The sequence below is a fragment of the Caretta caretta genome, chromosome 7 (assembly GCF_965140235.1).
Source record: "Caretta caretta isolate rCarCar2 chromosome 7, rCarCar1.hap1, whole genome shotgun sequence".
NCBI classification, from domain to species: Eukaryota; Metazoa; Chordata; order Testudines; family Cheloniidae; genus Caretta; species Caretta caretta.
Genome location: NC_134212.1, coordinates 36,173,312 through 36,195,136, shown reverse-complemented (window position 1 = coordinate 36,195,136; position 21,825 = coordinate 36,173,312). Strand labels below are relative to the sequence as shown.

General features: G+C 40.1%; 1 protein-coding gene across 1 annotated transcript in view; it reads right to left on the bottom strand.

The window, feature by feature from the left end:
• NUP210 (nucleoporin 210) overlaps positions 1-21,825 on the bottom strand; it is a 118,483-nt gene that overhangs the window by 5,699 nt on the left and 90,959 nt on the right. Inside the window, exons 29-37 of the mRNA XM_048858458.2 lie at positions 20,259-20,350; positions 16,563-16,737; positions 13,015-13,190; positions 11,368-11,585; positions 10,611-10,747; positions 9,617-9,740; positions 6,433-6,579; positions 2,733-2,983; positions 361-577 (exon numbers count right to left, since the gene is read on the bottom strand). Coding sequence (XP_048714415.2) covers positions 361-577; positions 2,733-2,983; positions 6,433-6,579; positions 9,617-9,740; positions 10,611-10,747; positions 11,368-11,585; positions 13,015-13,190; positions 16,563-16,737; positions 20,259-20,350 — 1,537 coding nt within the window. The remainder of the gene's footprint in view (positions 1-360; positions 578-2,732; positions 2,984-6,432; positions 6,580-9,616; positions 9,741-10,610; positions 10,748-11,367; positions 11,586-13,014; positions 13,191-16,562; positions 16,738-20,258; positions 20,351-21,825) is intronic.

Genomic DNA, 21,825 nt, shown 5'->3' with positions numbered 1-21,825 from the left:
AATGCCAAGCCACGTTTGAGAATATGTAAAAATTAAAGCAAGAAGTACTGTTGGATACTATAGCATTAAGGAACTTATGTCAGCTGGAATGGGCAAGCAGCCATTAGAGAGTATATTCCAAAGACAGTAACTGGACTGACCCAGAAACGGAAATGTGTCCAGCTTCAGCCACAAGGAGCATTTGCATGCAAACTTTGCTGTTAGAATATTAGTGTTTATCTTACATATCAGACAACTTTTTAGCTGACTGTTACCCCAGCTCAAATCTAAGCCACACTAAGTTCTACACCATCACCTTGAACACTAATGAACATTGGAGATTTATTCTGACACATGAAACACACAGATACATAAACTTACGTCTCATTGGCTCACTTCTCTCAGCTACATAGATCACTGTCACCGGTACAGTGATAGACTGGTCAGTCACTGGGCTAGATATGGTAAGAATGGTTGATAAGGACTCCTGGCTTGGAACTCTTGGATCAGATACACTAACAGTGTAGATTACATAACTAGGCAGTCCATACGATTTCTCCTTCTCAAAGGCCTTCACCACTGGTGACCCACATTTCACCTGCAAGACAAACATACTGTCCGAACAAGCACTGTGCACGCCCTCTTTTCCTGGTTCTATGCCAATGAGATGCATAAGAATTACCACTCTCTTGGAAGGAAAATTTGCTTCAAAGAGGAGCAAACGCTGTAACAATAGAGCTATACCACCAAACATCCTCAGAGTCACTCTCCCTCTCTGCTCGCACAACTATCTGTTGCCGTTTCAGTATTGCTGCTGCTACTTTTGGTAAACCCTCTCTTGCAAGCCTGGAGAAGAGCATGGATGTGAACTCCCCACACAGTAGCATATGAAAGTAATATCATCCTGCCAGGGCATGAAACAAACATGTGAGTGATCATCAACTAACTAGTAAAACTAGCTGTACCGTTCGGTAACAAAGTGAAAACAGAAAAATGTTTTCACTCCCTGCTCCCTACCTGTTGCATAACCTCCAGGGTTACTTGTAATAATACTTGTACAACACAATAAATGTAACAGTATATTTCCACATAGAAATGTGATTCTCAACATAAGAATAGCCATACTGGGTCAGACCAAAGGTCCATCTAGCCCAGTATCCTGTCTTCTGTCAGTGACCAATGCCAGGTGCTCCAAAGGGAATGAACAGAACAGGTAATCATCAAGTGATCCATCCCCTGTCGCCTATTCCCAGCTTCTGGCAAACAGAGGCTAGGGATACCATCCCTGCCCATCCTGGCTTCTCAAGTTGGTGGATACAAGAATGTTAACGTCAGCTACAGTACTTAAAAGATCCTCCTATCCTTCTACAAATTAAATCTTTCTACTGTCGGGTAATGTCAATACAGTGAGTCAAATACTAAAATGCTTTAAAAAACTTAGCAAGGTTGATGAACACAGGCTGTTATTATTTTAATATCAGATCTCAAATTTTATGATGACTTTCTGCATTTAGTCCCTGGGGTGAGAGGAAAAACAATCAAATACTAGATATGCCCAAATATGGTTTACTTAGCTGGAAAAAATACACACAACTGTATGTGCACAATTACAAAAACTAGTGTTTTAATCTTTCCCCTCTGTAGAGATTATAAATGTCTGCAGTTCACACCACAGCAGGTACTGTCAGAAGACATTTTTGAATTTTAAAGGTCATGCATGTATTAGTACATAAAACCAGAGAATCATAGCAGTTACAGATGGCAAAGAATTGAGTCAGTCCACAGAAAGTGCAGCACACGGTCTCTGGATAGATGTTAAACTAGCAAACATGATACTTTATTTTTATCCAAAGCCAGGTCTGTTTGGGCTTCTCACAATAGCTACTAAGAATGGATCTAACAATCCACACAAGTATAACAATGGGCAATGGGTTATAGCTGGTTGTGATGGGGTGTAGGGGAACTAACTGCGCCCTAATACATAGGGGGTTAAATTCCAGCTACACCTTCTCCCCCCTTGCATAGGTGTCTAGGGGAAGATTTATGAGCAGGCCTGCTGGAAAGAGAGAATGGCTCTGGGAAGGCTCTATGCTAGCAGAGCTGCTGGGGGGAAAAGGGTGGTGGGTGAACCTCAGGTCAGGAAATCTCCCTCCTGTGTTTCGCTCAGGCCCATTTGTTCCGATTTATGATGAGAAAGGTTTTACCCCTGCTGAAAAATCCTGCCAATTCAGCCAATTCTCCTGAGCCACCTCATTAATTTACACGCCGCCTCCTGGGACTATCATCGTATACATGCCCTGACCTTGTGTTGTTATATTTTTTGTGACGCGCCATGTATATTTAAACTATGGGCTACTCTGTGACTTGCATGGCACACACGGGAAAGCAAGAGCCCCTCCTTACATACTTGCATGGGCTACCTGGGCCTGGCCACACAGATGGGCAAACATTCCCAACACCAGGCAAGCACCAGTCCTCACGACAAGCTGGCCAGCACCACTGAGCAAGTAGGGGTGTGTGTGTGTGTGTGTTATAATTTGCTATAGGAATAAGCCAGCCATAAATGACTCCTCCCCTGGAGCAAGGGAAAAGCATGGAGGGCATTAATCATCAGAGGGATGAGAGAGTCACATTGCCGCCTGGAAATACTCCCAGGCTGATGACGTTTACACACTGGCCCCTTGCTCACAAATGCACCCAACGGCTCAATACAGCCTTAAATATGTAATGAGAATTTGCCGTGACATACTCACCTCCAGTTTGTCAAGAATTTCAGTGGCTCCAAATATTTTCAAGTCAGAGCTTGTGTAATGGTTACTTAAGAGAATTTCAGTCTGATCAGCATAAAACCCTGGATTGAATGGCACTTCAGCGCTGATCTGCTCTCCAGAGAAATGGCTGCCCTGGACTGAAGCCGTAACTATGAGAGCAGTTTTGCTCATGCTCAGATGCTTTAGCTGCTTGTCAGTAAGTCTGTGCATTGTAATGGAACAGGTATAGTGTCCTATAAAGATGAAAACAGTTCAACCCTTGTTAATTTACTTGAGTTTCTTTATCGTTTTTCTCTTCACACCCAAGAACATTTCTTGTGGAAAAGGGAGACTTTAGAGGGGAACAGAATAAGGAGAAGGTGGTGCCCTGACAAACCACAATGGAAAGGGTGTCCCAAGAGTGGAAAAAGGCATGAAGGTGCAGTGGACAAATGGGACCCTAGGATGGGGCCTACCAATAATTCCCAGTGGTACTGAATTAGAAGACTCCCTTCATGTAAAATTGTTCATGTGCCCAGCTGGTTTGAACCAAATTTTGAGTGCATGATTACTGGGAACACTGGATCAAATGCTTTATTCCAATTCAAGTACAACAACATATATAAGCTCTTCATCCATCTAGCCAACAACCATCATCATAAACTTTGTCTGGTATGATTTGTTCTTTAGAAACCCATCCTGCATATTGCCTTATTGCACACTGCTCCATTACTGCTCAGATATTCAGTGATTCCCTCCAACCCCTTAAACATCATCCCATTAGATTGCTAAAATAAATAAAAAAAGAATCCCAAAGTAAGCCGAGTGGATATTATCAGTACAAGCTGATTTTCTCATTCACATCAATTTCCTTGCCATTTTCTCCACCATTTGTATCACAAGACAGATGCTTTTCTCAAGAACAATTTGAGGGGGAGGGAGTAACCACACTTTCGTACCTCGGAAGGTTTGGCTGACCATGTGTTTAAGCACAGACCTGAAGCAAGGATAAATAGATGCCCCTTTTTTCCACTCTGTATAAGGAAACTGCAACATCTTACCCCCAGTAGCATACTTTCTGCAGCACTGTGCAACAAAGGCAACCTCCATTATGCAGAGCGGTAGGTCTAACCGACTATTATAAGAAAGCTCTCTCCACATAATCTGTGCTTTTTAAAAATCATATTGTGACTCATCTACACTTTCCCCCTGCTCTCCCAGTGTTGCCAAATCTCATGATTTTTTCGCAAGTCTCATAATGTTTCGGTATGTCTTAAAGCCCCAGCTCCTGGTGTCATGGGATCAGAGGAGAATCTTAGCTTTCATTAAAATGAAAAAGTTTCTAGCCCTCACTGTTTCAGGGAAAAACATGAAAACATGAATCCCTAAAATGTTCACAAACCAAATAAAGAAGAACTTCAAATGCATTAGGTTAAAAAAAAATGTACAATTTTTAAGCTCTTCTTGTGATTTTTGAATCCTTGGCATTGAGAATACTGCAATACCCGCACAAGACAGGTATAGTGAACAGATTGAGAAGATCAGCTTTAGCCCAACACAAGTTATTGGGCTCAATACAGGGTTATCTGGGTGAAATTTAATGGCCTCTGCTCTACAGGTCAGACTCGGTGATTTAATGGTCCCATCTGAGCATAAACTCTATGAATCTGCCTGACTCTAGATAGAAGACAAAGACATTGGTCCCTGGCAGGGGAAGCAGCTAGAGGAATTGATGTGAATTTTAACTGTTCCACCTGTTGATGGGTTAGGCGCTTCCACTGCTGAAGAGGTTCCCAATGTCAGGGTATTTCTTGACATCTGAGTACTCATGCATTCTCAGGTAGCAGTGGTGGCTTGTACTTTTTGTTTTTGTCTTGTCATCTGCAGTTAGCTAAGAAACTGAAGCCTTTCCTCACGCGATCACCTGTGCCTTTTCCACATCCAGACCGAGCCACTGCAAAGCAACCTATCTGGGGCTACCTTTATACAATTCAGCAAGGGCAAATATGGCACCCCGCTAGTTTTGTGAAGTGGATCAGCATGAGCACATTATGCCTCCGTTCCACAGATGGCACTCGCTTCCCATCCATTTCAAGGTGCAATGGAAAGACTCATATGTGTGAAGCTACTCATACGGGTTTGCAGAATCAGGATCTTAATTTGTACTTCAACCTTTTCGGAAGTGATCTAGGTAGTGATTTCTTAGCATTAAAGCCTGGATGCAGCCCAAAAATTCTACCAAATGCATCATTAAATTACACAGGGTTGTATCATATAAAATTTCTCAAAACAGCACTATATAGATAGGAGGAAATGTGGAAATTAATAAACCCCCACTGGTTCAAGACTTGTTTGAAAACATTAAGATCTTGACTGCTGTATGGAGCAAACAGTAACAGAGATTATACAGGTTTCAGAGTAACAGCCGTGTTAGTCTGTATTTGCAAAAAGAAAAGGAGTACTTGTGGCACCTTAGAGACTAACCGATTTATTTGAGCATAAGCTTTCGTGAGCTACAGCTCACTTCATCGGATGCATACTGTGGAAAGTGTAGAAGATCTTTTTATATACACACAAAGAATGAAAAAATTATTAAGGATTATTAAGGATCTACAACCTATCCTGAAGGATGACCCAACACTCTCACAAATCTTGGGAGACAGGCCAGTCCTTGCCTACAGACAGCCCCCAAACCTGAAGCAAATACTCACCAGCAACCACATACCACACAACAGAACCACTAACCCAGGAACCTATCCTTGCAACAAAGCCCGTTGCCAACTGTGCCCACATATTTATTCAGGAGACACCATCATAGGGCCTAATAACATCAGCCACACTATCAGAGGCTCGTTCACCTGCACATCCACCAATGTGATATATGCCATCATGTGCCAGCAATGCCCCTCTGCCATGTACATTGGTCAAACTGGACAGTCTCTACGTAAAAGAATAAATATACACAAATCAGATGTCAAGAATTATAACATTCATAAACCAGTCGGAGAACACTTCAATCTCTCTGGTCACGTGATTACAGACATGAAAGTTGTGATATTACAACAAAAAAACTTCAAATCCAGACTCCAGCGAGAAACTGTTGAATTGGAATTCATTTGCAAATTTGATACAATTAACTTAGGCTTGAATAGAGACTGGGAGTGGCTAAGTCATTATGCAAGGTAACCTATTTCCCCTTGTTTTTTCCTACCCCCTCCCCCACCTCCTCAGACGTTCTTGTTAAACCCTGGATTTGTGCTGGAAATGGCCCAACTTGATTATCATACACATTGTAAGGAGAGTGATCACTTTAGATAAGCTATTACCAGCAGAAGAGTGGGGTGGGAGGAGGTATTTTTTCATGCTTTGTGTGTATATAAAAAGATCTTCTACACTTTCCACAGTATGCATCCGATGAAGTGAGCTGCAGCTCACTTATTTATGCTCAAATAAATTGGTTTTTCTCTAAGGTGCCACAAGTACTCCTTTTCTTTTAGAGATTATACAAATGTCAGACAACTACATATCAGTAACAAACTAACATTAAAAACTCTAATTTATGCTTGGGACCCACTCCTTAATTCCTTATGCATTCAAGACCTCCACTGGAGTCAGGAGTTTTGGATGCACAAGGAATGTTAGAACAAATTGCAGTAGCAGTGTAGCTCTGCATTTACAATCTCAGCTTCTTTCCCCATCTTACCCGAAACTGCATCAAATCCAGGTTCTGCTGTAAAAATATCATGTGCTGGGAAATCAAATGCATCATTGTTAAAATGAAGGTGGCAGCCGATATTGGATTCTGGCTGTAGTTCTTTAATGGCTTCAATCTGAACAGGTGAACAGTCTCCTAAGGGGGAAAAAACCAGGCATTTAAGATAAAAGTGAACTTTGCTAACACAAAAGGATGGCTCAACATCATCCCTGAGAGGAAATTTCAAGTCATTCTGCCACCCTCATTATAATCTCAGACATACTATAAAAATGTCTTACAATAAGTAATGCAGTTGTCTTGTCTCACATGTAGTCTGAAAGAATATGTATAATTGAAAGTTTTATAATGGTAGTTTAGATAAGTAAAAAAGATTTTTTTTTGTCAGTGAGTCATATTGAACCATAGATTTCAGCTCATTTATACTTTTTTTCCTACAGCTTGTACCTCATAAGTTAGGCAGACTCTGAAAGCCCCACTAAAATGTATTTTTCAGTAGTTGTCAAGAGGATAATGTAATTTATTACTGGATTTGAACAGGCCAATAGTTCACACAAAAATATACTAAAAATATCACTTCAACAAGTGCTGAATCTTAAGACTGTTCAATATTAACAAAAAGGAACTGTGATTGAATCAAGTATGGCTCATTAATCAGAAGAGAAAATATGATGTTTAACTTCACCTGTAAAGTGGTTCTAAAAAACAAATATTTTTGGTGCAATCGTCAATCACAGTAATGGTGATCATGAGCACGCTTAATGCTAAATATATTACTTTAAAAAGTCAATTACATTATAACAGCGAATCAGTCAAGCTGTTGGTTGACTACTAGCTCCTTTACATCACTAAGGAATGCAGACACATTTATTAAGCTCTTCGGTTTAAAAAAATCATGAAAGCATCCATAATTCACAAAAATAATAAATCAAAATAGTTCCAAAAGAGCTCTATACAGAAGTGTTAGCAGAGGTTCCGTACTACTCCATGTCCATTGCATGAAAAACAAAAACCCAATTAAAAAAAACATATTTCAAGCTTGAAACTTCTGTAAACAAACACTGCAGAAAAATGATGGTTTGGGTCAGACTTGACCTTTATCAAGACAAAACAAACTTCACAAGCATTTCTGTTTTCTCTGTTTAAATACAGAAGAACAAATTTTCAAATGACAACATTCCCATTAAAGCTGAAAATTGGGTTTTTGAGCCAAAATTGGTACTCACTTAAAAATCTGTCCCAAGTATCCTAAAATATTCTCTCTCTCTGCATCTGACAAGAAGTCGCAACCTTCAGTATTTAAGTAGAAGAAACCTGAGTGATTTTAAAATTTGTTTTGTTTTCATAATGTAAAAATTGTGAATTGGATGGCTCAGGGAACCGGTAATTAGATACAAAGCCTTTCTTCACTAGGTTTCCCATTGAAATCCAGTCTGTCAGCACTGCCTGAAAGGCCTCTGACATGGCCTGTGTGAGTTAAGTGATAGCATCATTCCATGTGCTAGCAGAAAAGTGTCTAGATCACAAAAACTGTTGTTACAAAATGATGCTCTTGCTGGCAATCTTAGGAGAGATATCAAGAACTGAACAGGCCTGGAGACTAATCTGTTCTCTCACTCTGGCAGTGGTTCCTCCCACACAAGGTTGAGATAACGTGTGGAAGGCTTGAATAGACTGCCTGTGCTGTACCTATCCTGCAGAAAGAGGGAGTCAGCCTGCAGGGCCCTGACTCTAGTGCGGGTCATGAGCACTAAACACAAGCAGACTATATTTTAATGGCCTATGACAATATGACAGTCAGGTTCAAATACACTTTCCGTGTACAGCTTTTTTCCGTCATTTGTTGCGAGCAAAGGGGAAAATTACACTAGTTTTATTTCTGAAACCTCTCCCATTTATTTAATTTGGAAATTCAAAATTTTAAACAGCTCTCTAACAGCTAGTTGAAAAGTAGGGGATTATTATTTTTGCTAGAACTGTTGAAATTCTCCCCATTTTTATCCCCAAAATGTGAACATTTTTTAAATCAGCTCTACTGATCAACTTTCTCAACTTTTTTCCTTTTTGGAAACTCAAAGATTAACTCTCTTGGGAAAGTTGATGAAAATTCACTGAGCTATTTTGAGTTTGTTAACCGAAAATATTTTAAAACCCATACTTAAACAATGGTTCAAACTCCTCCACCACCTTCAAAAAATGCAGAATGATTCCTGTACACATATCACAAATCAGTTATTTGTATGAAAGAGTGTTTTAGAGATTCTTATATTAGTTCAAAAATATGTTCATCTCTTTTTCCAATTTAACATGTCAGAACCTTGTTCTGAGTTCCTTGTGGTTGTGACAATATTGTGGCTCATAGCACTAAGAGTACATCTACACAGAGAAAAATTGCCACAGCAGTGAGTTTCAGGCGGGGCTTGTGCAACAGAGCTAAAAAGCCATGTACACATTCCTTGGGCTCTGAAACCCAGCAAGGATTCTGAGACTCATTGCCATAGAGTTTGAGGTTTTTTTTTTTTTTTTTTAAGTATAGTCAGACCCGTAGGCTTTACGATGATTATGAAGAGCTCACAGCATAGGACAGCAGAACTCCCATATTAATAGCTGGACAGCTCCTTGGCCACAAAAGGATCACATTGTGACTTCCTGATAGTATGTGGCATCACAATGGTATATCACTATATGATGATGCCTCACTGCAATTCAGTATCTTCACACTGTGCAACCTCCTGGCTCAATTCACCACACAGTGTTGTGAACATCTCACTTACATAGCACAGTTGCTGAGAGTGACAGGGAGTCTCAGCTCTTGCCTCCCCATCTTTCATGGCTTCTGGGAGGGAAAGGTTGGGTTTTTTCTCCCCTCCCTCCTGGTCCTGGTTCTAGCCCAGCTGCCCAAAAGCTCTCACTGGCTGTCCATTTCCCCAACATTGTGTGTGGTGACTCAGGAGCATGCCCATGGTCTTCTCACTCTGAGATTTTAGCGGGGAAAGGAAAAAGCCAGTAAGACCCTACAAACTCGCAACATGACCATGACGACTCCCACATAGCTTGTGAGGCAATGGTGAAGCACTAGTGCCGGATCCTTTCTTGCTACACTCCTAGATGCTAGAGAAGATCATGCATGTGCGATTAAGTAATGAACAGGCAAGTAGAAGATTCAGCATACTACCTTTCAAATTTTTGCTTCTATCCCCAGTTGCAACTATAACTTTTGAAGCTGCAACTCCTTGTAAGTTTGTTTTCACTCCAGCTACATGCATCGCTATAGTCCTTTGAGGAATACTGATCGATACCTAAAAAAAAAAGTCAACAAAAGAACCCTATTACAGAAGACTGTTAAATGAAAACAAATTAAGGTAGGAATGGATTTTAGTTAGTAAGTCAAAAACTGATTCTCCTCTCTCTCCCCCTCACACACACACAATGCACTTTTTTTTATTATTATTAAAGAAATGCTGCATTTCTCTAATTTTAGAAGTTGCTTTTTTAGGCAGCTTAAGTTAGAAAAACGTTTTACTATTTCTATTAATCCCTCATAAATCAGTCTGCTTAATAGGCACAAAAAAGCTGTATTTAATTTAATTAAAAATAATGTCTGGTGCTCTTATGTCTGCTGATATAGTGAATTTAGTGTAGACAAAACTATTTCACTGAAGATCAAATAAATGCAACTCCCTTTAAATTCAGTAATACTGACTGGCCGATGTACAGTACATATGGTACCACATTAAAAAAATTCTGGTTGGGTATCTCATTCAAACAGTGAAACTTCATTCAGAACAGCATAGCCTTAATCAAAAGTTGTTTAGCATCTGGAACCAACTTAGCCAAGCAAAGAAATGGAGTGTGCCATATAAAAATAGTACAGGCTCAAAATACAAACTATTACGTTAAATTGCCTTCTTTAACACAAACTATAACCATGACGGCTTTGGAAGTACACCAAATATTTTCCCCATCAATTCCTCTTCTGCTCAAGATGAACAGTACAGATATAGGAACCTATTTATACATTTCCAAGAAAAAAAAATTAAATAAGTGACAATAACAGAAGCTTAAAATTTTGTTGTTAAAAAAAAAATAAATGACCGTAGGTAGAAATATGTTCCTAACAGACAGCAAACAAACCTCAACAGACCTAGTGGAAGTTAGAAGTCTCTCACCTCCCTGTATGTTTTAAGTAGTCCAGGAATCTCATAATAAACAGTGACAACTCCTGAATCCCTTGCCACAGCTACACCAGTCCTTGGGTCAACCTGAAGAACACTGCTCAGTGAAGAGCTCCAGATTCCTGACAAGCCTATGAGAAAAGACTACTTGTAAATTAAACTGCTTAACAGGGTTGCAATATGCTAGCCATGTTTGTTTGGAAACTGGAGTGTGTATCTATAGATACCCACTATTACATACACCAATTCCTACCACTCTGTGTCTGTGTGTGCATATTATTAGCTATGCTATCCGATGTGCGGGGGCTAGATTCTGAGGTCCTTGTCTCAGAGCCACATTCTGCTCTCAGTTACACCAGCAGAAGTGCCACTGTTGCAAAAATCCCATTAAGGCCAAAGAACTAATTAGAGGATTGAGTAAAGGCCTCAAGACTGTGTCTTTGTATTATTATCCCTGTTAAAAAAAATGTACTAAGTCTTTTCCAGAATGTTTTATATTTTAAGAACAATTGAATTGGAAACTGCAGATGTTTGATGCCCAAGACCTCAACACAAGTGAATTTTTCGAAAGCTACAGTTTATCAAACTTATTTGTGGTGTTAAAAAGAATAGCGTGTGTCATCTGATTCTGATCATCATCATAAATAATGTATTTGGTTTCCCTAGACTGTCACAATGCATAGCACTACAAAGTTTCCATGGTAATTCAGAGCCAACATTGAAATGCATTTAAACAGCTAGTGTTTCTTACCTTCTTGATTCATCAGTGTAGTACTAAAACAGATGACATCACCTACTACCATGTCTCTGAGCTCAGGGAAAATGGCATGTTGCACAGGAAGGGGGACATAATCTGCAATTCCACTGTGCTCTGTATCCCAAACCATAAGCAAGGTCAAGCCTACATTTACAGTTCGAATTACAAATGTATTGTTCATGGTTCCTTTCCCAATCTGCACAAAGTCATCTCTGTAAATAAAAGGAAAAAAAAATGGCTTTGGACTTCAGAAAATTCTGCTATTCCCTTTACTCTCCTCCTAGCTGATAGGTATTTATTCCATTTTTTAAAAAAAAATCTTACTTTGCCTGACTCCTTTTTTGGGATGGTTATTAATTAACTGAGATTAACAAAAAGGAGCAAAATATACAACTGATGTATTTAGTTGTCGTTCAAGAAAATCTGAATCCTAACCACTGCACTCTGTAGCATGGGTCACGGGTCACCTGCAGGTTTAAACTAGTGTAAATGCTGAATTTTCTGTAGGTTGCAGTCTTTAAACCATGACTTGAGGACTTCAGTAATGCAGCCAGAGGTTAGAGGTCTATTTCAGGAGTGGGTGAGGTTCTGTGGCCTGCAATGTGCAGGAGGTCAGACTAGATGATCTCGATGGTTCCTTCTGACCTTAAAGTCTATGAGTCTGTAAGTCTAGAAGAGGAAATCATGAGGTCCTTATGACCTAATATATCATTTTCTAGCATTTCAAGAAGCTCCTAAAGAGAGGCAAGTCTCTTCTTTCACTTTTTCACAGAAAAAAGAAGCAATATAATGAAAACTCTATGAATGGGTCTAACACTAATTGCAGCTGGTCAGCCATAATTTCTTAACTCTACTAGGTCAGTGTCTTCAAACTGCTACTGAGATATGCACGCTCACCAGCATTGCACACTCCTGACACTACTAATACAAAGATATATCTATATGAGTGGGGAAAAACAAGACAGCTTAAAAAAACCCATATCTTTCTTTTCCTCATGACTCTCATCCAAGTATTTACACAAGGAATTCTGTGGAAGACAAATTTTGTGCAGTAATCGCTGGGGAATTTGACGAACATCCCACTGACCAAATATGATTTTTTATTGTATCCTGGTAGTGCCCAAAAGCCCCAGTCAGGATCGCATCCTATTGTGCTAAAGACTGTACAAACACATCTGAAGACACAGTCCCAATTTCCCTAAGTTTAAGACAAGCTGCAATGAGTGTGACAAACGGCAGGAGGGAGGGAGGAAGGATAAGGCCAACACTAATAAAATCAACTTGTTACATAGGCCAACAATGTGTACAACTTAATGGTTCAGAATCATTGTAAGTATAAACACGCATACACCCCCTGTTCCCACTGACCCTCTGCCTAAGCATGACTTCATTTTGTCAGGTCAATACTGGTGACAAACTGGTGCCCTTCTCTCTGGCATCTCTGAAGGCTGTATACTTTTCAGGAGTCAATCAACGATCCCAAGCCTGCGATCCCAATCTGCCACCAGAAGTACAGTCACACTCTTGCTGACATAGCTTTATCCCCTTTCTTTTCCTGGGGCAGTTACCATGACTGGTAATACAATGTCTTTTACATTTCTTAGGTGCCCCTATAATTAACACTCTGATGTAGACACTTACCTGTTGGTTGCAAGGTTGAGCACAGAATTGTGCGAATGGAAGGTATCTCCAGAGTTATCATGGAAATGGACTGTGAAGGTTAATGTCACACCCAATGGTAGAGCCAACAGAGCCTCTTTGTTTTGAGTGTGCAGAACAGGACTAATGGAGATTCTCAGGTAGAAAACAGGAGACACCTGTATGACATTAATAAAAGACGACATTCTGTAAAGTGCTTTTTTCCCTTGACCGTGGGGTGCCTATTAAATAAAGCCATTTAAATAATTTTCAGACACAGATACATGTAGAGTTCTTTATGAACCACACATTTTTAGTCTGGACATTACAACAGCACTGAGAGATGGAGCTTTATATTTCACACAGGGCATATTATGTTTCATAAAGTCCTTGCAAAGTATCTCCTGCTCGTATAGCACCGGGAGCTGAGAAGCAGTAATGACATATAACAAATGCACAAAATTACAGAGATGATGTGGTTATCCTGTAAAACAAAACCAGAAAATTCAACAGATACACAACTCAACTAATAACCTGCAGGCTTCTCCCCAGCAAAGGTGGATATACAAAGATTATATATCACCAAATATCAGCCCCTGTGTGAGTGGTGCATGAGGTACATATGAACAAAGGATGAGATTCTAACATCTGCTCCAGTCCCTCTACACCAGGTAAAAGGGCTGGAGTAGCATAAACGGACTCTAAAAGCCCAAGATCTGGCAGGGGGAAGATTTTCCCCAGTCCAGGAAGAGTGGAAGACAGCTGTAAGGCCGCCCTCCAATGTCCACCTCTCAAGACCTGCTACAGAGAGGTGTGGCTCCAGCATTGTGGAGATTATGGGCAGCCAGGGAGAAGCTGCTGCAATTCAGACAGCTCCCCTGGGCTCTCTCTATTATGTTGGTGCTGCAGGAGTTGCCCAGGACTGGGAGGGCACAAAGCTGGCTTAAAGCCACTTTAGCTATATAACTTCCACAGGGCTGTGAGTTCGCTATTGCATCTCTAAGAGGCACAGCACAGCATCTCAACCAGGACGTTCAAAGGGAGTGCCCACTTCTAATGCTGCAGAAGGGTCAGGCCACTCTCAAATACTCTCCTATGGCTTGATTAATTGGGCCCACCTTGCGTCTGTTAAGCACAGATTGGTCAGGAAGCTGCCCCAGAAAATCAGAATGGGTTTGCAATCCCTGCTCCCATCCTACAAGCTGTTTAAAGAAATAAGCGTTTGTGCAAAAATAAAGACAATTTTTGCAGCAACACTTACCTGCAGGGAAACGTTCTTACAATGATGAATTCACAAATGTTTTGTTGTGGAAATGTATTTCCATTATTAATTAATAAAAGAAAAACCTGCTTGACTTATCTAGGCTAGCTATCAAAAGTAAAGGGACAACGTGTGTTTTGTCTGCTATAGCTTTTGGAAAATACCAGTAAATAATGGAAGGATAAAGGAAGAAAAAAAAAAACAACCTTCAACTGTATAAAGAACAGTACTTTAAATGCCCCCCTCAAGCATACCTTTCTTCTGAGCTAAGAGGCTCAGATAACAGAGTTTTACATTTTAACTCAAAATGTACGTGTCAAAACTTGAAAAGGAAAGGACAGCTTTGGCCTCAAGGAAACTGCATCTTTGGTGAGTCTGAAAACTGTGGCTAAAATATCAGTATGTACAGCTGTCTGCTCCACTAGCTGATGTAATAAGCTAAAATATCAGTGCATATGGCCATCTGCCCAACTAACTGATGTAACAAGATAACAAAAATGCCATTTTCCATGACAGACTTTCAAGCCTGTTTTACTTAACAGTCTCAAAACAGGGTCTGTAGAGACAACTGCTAGATCTAATATTGATGAAAGCAGCTATTTATTTTTTAAGAACATCTCAGCTTTCTGAATATTTCTAGCATTAATGTTTTGATGTTTGGGTTGAATAGAGCCAGACGGCATGTGAGCAAGTGCTGAGCTTACCTCCCCACAAAACTCTGGTGTATCGCTCCTTACTTTCGTTGCCACCTGCTGTTTCAGAAATACAGCCTCTCCTGAGCAAAGACTGCCAAAATACTCACATTGGTATATACAGAAAGGAAGGCCCAGTATTTAGAGGACTAGCCTATTGTGACTCAGGAGACCTGGGTTCATTTCCTGCTCTGCCTCCCTGCGTGACCTTGGACAAGTCACCTGGTTTCTCGGTGCTTCAAATCCCCATTTGTAAAATGGGACTAATATAACTTTTCTACCTCATAGAGACATTGTGAGGATAAAGATACTCAAGATATGAGGAGTTCAGATGGCAACAGGGCCAGATAAGTACCTAAGATGGGTAGACAGGTCACGGCAGAAGCTGTATGGACGTGAAATAAAAAGACAACCCCCACCCCAAAGGGTTTACAGTCTTAAATCCTCAATCCTGCAGTTTGCTGGCTCCATGAACAGACAGAATGGATGAGTGAATGGAGAGAGCACGGCTCCACAACCCCAACATGCTGGCCAGGGTATCTGATCCAGCTCCCAAGAAAATCAATAGGAGTCTTTTCCGTGGCTATAAAAAGCACCGGATCAGGACCCAGCAGAGTCTAGGCTAAGTACTAGGGAGGGGGAAGCAAACTCTGGCCTGAGGGATGTGGAAAGTACTAATACTCTTCCATATTACTTTGGTTAAGACAGTGCAGGACAGACATGAGAGCCATCAGTGCCCAAAGTGCTGAAACAGAAACATGCATGATTATTCCCAAACAGAAGTCCATGCAATTTAATAATGGTAATCATATGAAAGAGCATTAGTCAGGCTGACAATTTAATCCCTTCGCTGCTGGTTCCTACTGTAACTTTTGTGCCTTCTCTGAAGCGAAGGCACTTCAGAGAACTTTAGCACTATAAGCAACATGTGCCAGCACTGGACATGCTTCTTGCCCAGCTTACTAAGGACATTGGACAGCAGCTAAATCTGAACCTGAGGGTAGTCACTCTCCTGTTTTGATTTCCTGCAGAAAGAGTCCGTTAAGAGCTACAGTACTTGGAAGCTGAAGAAAGAAAATGGTATTTCTGCACAACACAGACATGCTGAAAATTCAAGCACCACTGTTAGTCACCTTGCAGCTGACACTGTATTCATCACTCTGGCTGGCTTTATCCCTTTCCCCTCCTTGAGAAATGAGCCGCCAATGATAGATGTCAGTAGCTGCAGAGTATCAAACACTTCTAAAAGAAAACACTTCTGAAGAGATTTTTTTTAGCACATTTTTCTAGCTTACAAGGGCACATGCAACCCACAGGCACATTTTTTGGTGGACTGTGCTACGGTTGAGAATTCTCCAATGTGAGGAGATGCACATTTTAAAACTTCATTATCACCACCACCAAACTGGTACTCCAACATCTCGTTAAAAACAACACTGAACTGACCATTAATCGGTGCATTTTACACTCTGCAGAATTTAAAGGTGAAATTAACTTTACCCAGTTGGTGTCATAGGAGCGTTATGTTTTTAACGGACGAAACTGCATTAGCCTTAATTGTGTTCTGACACTAGTGAAGATAAAGGGAAAAATACTACCTTAACGGCAACTACAATGGTCTGGTTGATTCCAAATGGCTCTTGGGAAATTATTTCAATTGTTGATGATCCTATCAAGGACCCCGAGTTCAGAAAGCCTCTCTCATCGATCTGTACAACAGGAACTTTACTGGGACCATCCAGGACACGGTAACTCAGGGAAGCTACTCTGTCCCTTGATAAAGCAAAAACAGAGAGCTTTAAAAAAAAAAATCTACATTTACAACCAGATTTATTTAAACCAAGCGTAAACTAGTGCTATCTGATGTGTGTGTTTACCGTGTTTTTGCTATAAAGCCACAAAGCACTGTAATCTAATCTAAGAATCAAGTGTTCAGATCCTGATTCAAGCCTTCCTGGAAAAAGTCTTATCTATGCTTGGGCATATATTAAAATCCACTTGCTGTCCATTACCTTACAGTGTCATCATTCACTGACGTGAACTCGATTCAGAATATTAATGTATAGGGGTACAGCATGGGCTTTCACAGACATTTTCTGTCAACAGTATTCAGTAGCAGACTAGTCTACCAGGGTCAACGCTGGTATTAAAGATAAAGACAGGGACATGACTAAGTAGTTCTCATCAGTTTCCTGAAAATTAATTGTACACAAGGTTAATTTTTAGAATAAAACACTCCATGGTATTAGCATATTAATATGTAAAGTGAGCAAACGTATAAACTCCAATTAGCAGGCATTCTGACTCATTGGATATTTTTAAGAACCACTTACAAATGTTCTACAGTACATATAAACAACCTTCTCTTCTCCCCCCCTGCCCCCAATGCATTTTTCCATTCAACTGAGAATACAGCATTTTCCTTCTGTGGAACCCAACATGAAAACTGTATCCTGATGGTCCTTACTGGCTGGTCAAATAGTGAAGGTGCCAGGCTTGATTACACCACGGGATAAACTGTTTCTGGTGGTGCTGTGACAGATATGGCAACTTCCTGCACTCTCCTTGAAAGGCCTTAGTTTATGTGTTATTGTGGGCTGGGATTGTATGTAACCTCTCTGGGGGAGATGTGACAGATATTGCAACCCCAGAGAGCATCTTTAGGGTCCATTGTTTTAAATGAATGGTTTATGTATGATTATGTTTTTCTTCATGCAGAAGGATGACCATAGCTCCTCTAGGAACCGAAACTGTGAGTGGTGATTAAGGGGAATCAGCCTGGTTGTTTTATCTCTCCTCCACCCCCCAAGGTATCACTTCCCAGAGAGGCTTACATATGCTAGTTTAAACTGGATTCTCCTGAGGCCAACAGACAAAAGAAAGGACTTTTGGATAAATAGCCTGAGTTTAAACTGACTCAAGGCCTTCTTTCTGATCCAGTCAACAGTCAGAACTTTCTGTCCAAAGGGGACCTCGATACTTGCAGAACAGTTGGAAAGACTTGATCTAGTATGGTCCCCTAAGACTGATGGATGACCTGTGGTAAGCTTTTAGCATGTGTGTAGATTCTTTTATTGTTTTTATATGTCTACTCTGCAATGCTTTCACCTCAAGAATAAATGTGCTTGCTTACAAAGAGCTGTGTGGTAACGTGTAACTGCGGTCAATTATGCTGTTCATAGCCTTTGGCGAGAAAGCCAAGCACAGACACTGGCCTGGTTAGGCAGTTTCGCTTGCTGGGAATATCCCTGTGTAAAGAAGCAACAGTGGAGTCTGGAAAACTCCCAGTCAGGAGGGAGAGAGATTTGGGTCTCTACCCAAAAGAGATGAAGGCCGAGAAGGCAGAAGCCTAGAGACGATTCCTTTGGGGGACCACGAGGGGAGAATATATGTGCAGTTGCCCTGAACTGTGACAGGAATATCCCAGGATGCAGAATACCGGATAGTGGAAATGGTCCGACCATTGCGGGAGGTGTGCAGTGAAAAGGAGTATGCAAAATATTCTTCATTGGTTGGGCCTTCATCTGCTCAGAGCAACCACAAAAAGCCTTAAGAGGAGAGGACAGGGAGCCATAAGGATTATTTTAATTTATTGACCATACCAAGTGTGCTAGGCCATTTAGAGAACAAGACACACGGTTCTTGTCCCTGATAACTTATAGGCTAAATGGCAGATTCTGATACTCTTACTCACTTTACATCATGAGGAGTCTCATCATCTCCACCAGTGCTATGTGTTGAGTAAGGTACTATTCAGTATGAGCAAGGATATGAGGTTTAGAAAGAATACACTAGATGTTAGAAATAACACCACAGCTGATAATATGAGAGTAATGGAGGGAAGTTGGGGGAAGGAGAACAAGGATTACAATTAAACTCATGGGACTGTTCATGTATGAATGTATCTTGTTAACTCTGCTGGGGGTTTTTTGGGGTGGGGTGGGGGGAGGAGATCCTTTATTGCATGGTGTTTACAGCACCAGGACTGGGTTTTGATTAATTAATGTATTCACTGTTAAGACACATGAATGAATTCAGCGCATCATGCCTCAGGCAGCCAAAGGATGATGCAGCCCTGTCAAACTTTAAAGCTTTCCTCCCCTGGAGAAAGCAGTGGTGCAAACACCATCTGTCCTGACCCCCTGGGTAAATCCCCTGTGGAAAGTAGCTGCCCCTTTCTAGCACTGGGCTTGAAATTTTCAGACACTAAGACAAACTATATCAAGCTTGAAAAAAGTTTAAAGAACATTTCTTTGAAAAGTGACAATATAAAAAATGGCACCTCCTTACTCAGCAGATCTGTTTCCTGACTTTGGTAGGAAAAACATTTCTGCTTTTTTCAATCCCTATAGCTGAATAACTGTATCACCAGTGTTAGCAATTGGGAATGAAAGCAGGTTTCTTTTCGGACTCACAAGCCATCATGAGAGATGTTAACTAAGTTCCAAATGAAGGGCAAAATCCTGTCCTGCTGTCCCCAACCTCCCAATTACACCTCTGTAATCCTATTGAAGACAGAGTTACAGACGTGTAACCAAGACCAGAGTTACTAGTGATAATACATGAGCCAGACTTACAGATCAAGTCTGGCTGGGCCAAAAAAATAGTCTTTTCTTAGTTGTAAACTGTACAAACTAGAGCTGGAAATCATTAAGAAATAATACATCTGGAATGACATGCCATTTTTTTACACTGCTGCTTCTCAAAATACAATCATTTTACGTAACCGTGACATGTAAAAAATCTCAAGAGACAAAAATCAGTATTTATTATTTTTAAGAAACAAAATGCAGATTTTACCATGGTGATGTGAAAGTTTAGTAAACAAAAATGTAGCATGTTACCAACTATCAGTGGATTTAAGTTGTGGTCTTTAGGTAAAACACTTTCTGCTCTCACGATCTAGTCCCAGCCGCTCAGTCAGAAAAACCATCAAGGAGCTGGTTTTCAGAAGTGCTGAGTACCCACAACGCAAGTTAAAGTCAGCTACAGATTCCCAGCACCTCTTAAAACCAAGACCTAAAAGTTCTTATACCTATACGACTGTGTAGGTATTGCTTTCTAACCAAGGAAAGACCAGTACAAGATTTGATAGAAAACAAATGTAGAGATAAAGGGCTACTAATCATCAGATAAATCCTTCAATATTAAAAAAAAAAAAAAAAAAAAAAAAAAAAATCATCTCCCTGTACATCCTTAAACGAAACAGCCCCAAAAAAGTTATTTTAAACATCTAGACTTATACTTTATAGCTTCAATAAATTGCTGACACACTGTAAAAAATTACCACTTACCTGTTTGTTTGAAGTTTAATAAATGAGTTAGGTGACATTAAGATCTGCTCTGCATCCATTTGTGGAGTAACTAGAAGTAGTTTATCAAATACCTGGAAAATAAAAACTAGCCTTGTTTATTTCTACAAGCAGCTAGCTACTGAGGAACATTTACTTCTATTTTTTCTTCCTCTTCCAAAACAAAATTAAGAAAAGGAACACAAAATAGGGACATAAGAACAAGACCTTCGTAGTGATAAAACCTTAACTATATTTTAATATACAGGATTAACAAATTGTGCACTAGTTTAGGAACGATGTGAATAAATGTGAGACAGTCCAGATGAGAGCAACAAAAGTGATAAAAGGTTTAGAAAGTGTGACTTATGAAGAAATGTTTAAAAAAAACCTGGGCATGTTTGGTCTCGAGAAAAGAAGACCTGGGGGACCTGATAATAGTCCTCATGCATGTTACGGTCTGTTACAAAGAGGACTGTGGTCAACTGTTCTCCATTTCACCAAACATAGGACAAGAAATAACTGGCTTATTCTGCAGTAATGGCAATTTAGGTTAGATAGTAGGAAAAACTTTCTAATTATAAGGATAGTTGATTTCTGGAATAGACTTCCAAGGAAGGTTGTGAAATTCCTATCACTGGAGGTTTTTAAGAACAGTTTGAACAAACACCTGTCAGGGATGGTCTAGCTTTACTTCATCCTTCCTTGCATGGGAGGCTGAACTAAATGATCTCTCAAGGTACCTTCCAGTCCTACATTTCTACGACTTCTATGATTCTATGTACGGCATACTGAAAAGATGTACAGTTGAAGAAAAAAAAATATTAGCAAGGCAAACAGAACAAACTGCAATGAAAATAAAAATCACCTATTTAATACATAAGCTCCCTGTTTCTCTCTGAAGTGGGAGATTTGTATTTATGTAGATGATGAGAAAAAGTATGGCTTCTCAATTTATTGTGGACAGATTAGATCTCTGGACAGAGCATTGTCTGCCTGTGTTTTCCCCAGCTTTGTGTTTTAGATTGAATTCATTAGAAGGAATTTGCAATAAGGTGTTAAAAATCTTTTGAAAAATTAAAATTTAAAGCAGCTTTTAAATATTTCTATTATATGAAGTAGTGGAAAAATCAGAGAAATATGAGATTAAAAATCACATATGGAGGTTCTCGCTTATGCTACATAGTATATTTTGTCCCCGTTATTCCTGTAAAAAAAATGCACTTCTATAAGCATATATGTTGTATTTCCCAATTGTTTCTCAGTACAAGGAAATGATGTCATGCTAGAGAGTCTGTAGATGTGGAGCAATTCAATCATAAGTTTATTGTATACACATATATGCACACATGTACATGTATATTATACATAAGGCTATGTTTTAGTCAGGGGTATTTTTAGTAAAAGTCATGGACAGGTCACAGGCCATAAGCAAAAGTTCATGGGCCTGTGACCCGTCCATGACTTTTACTAAAAACACCCACTGTGACTAAAACTTGGGCAGGGGGGTCGGAGTGCTCGGGGGACAGAAGCGGTTTAGAGGTGACCCAGTATCCCCACCATTACTGGG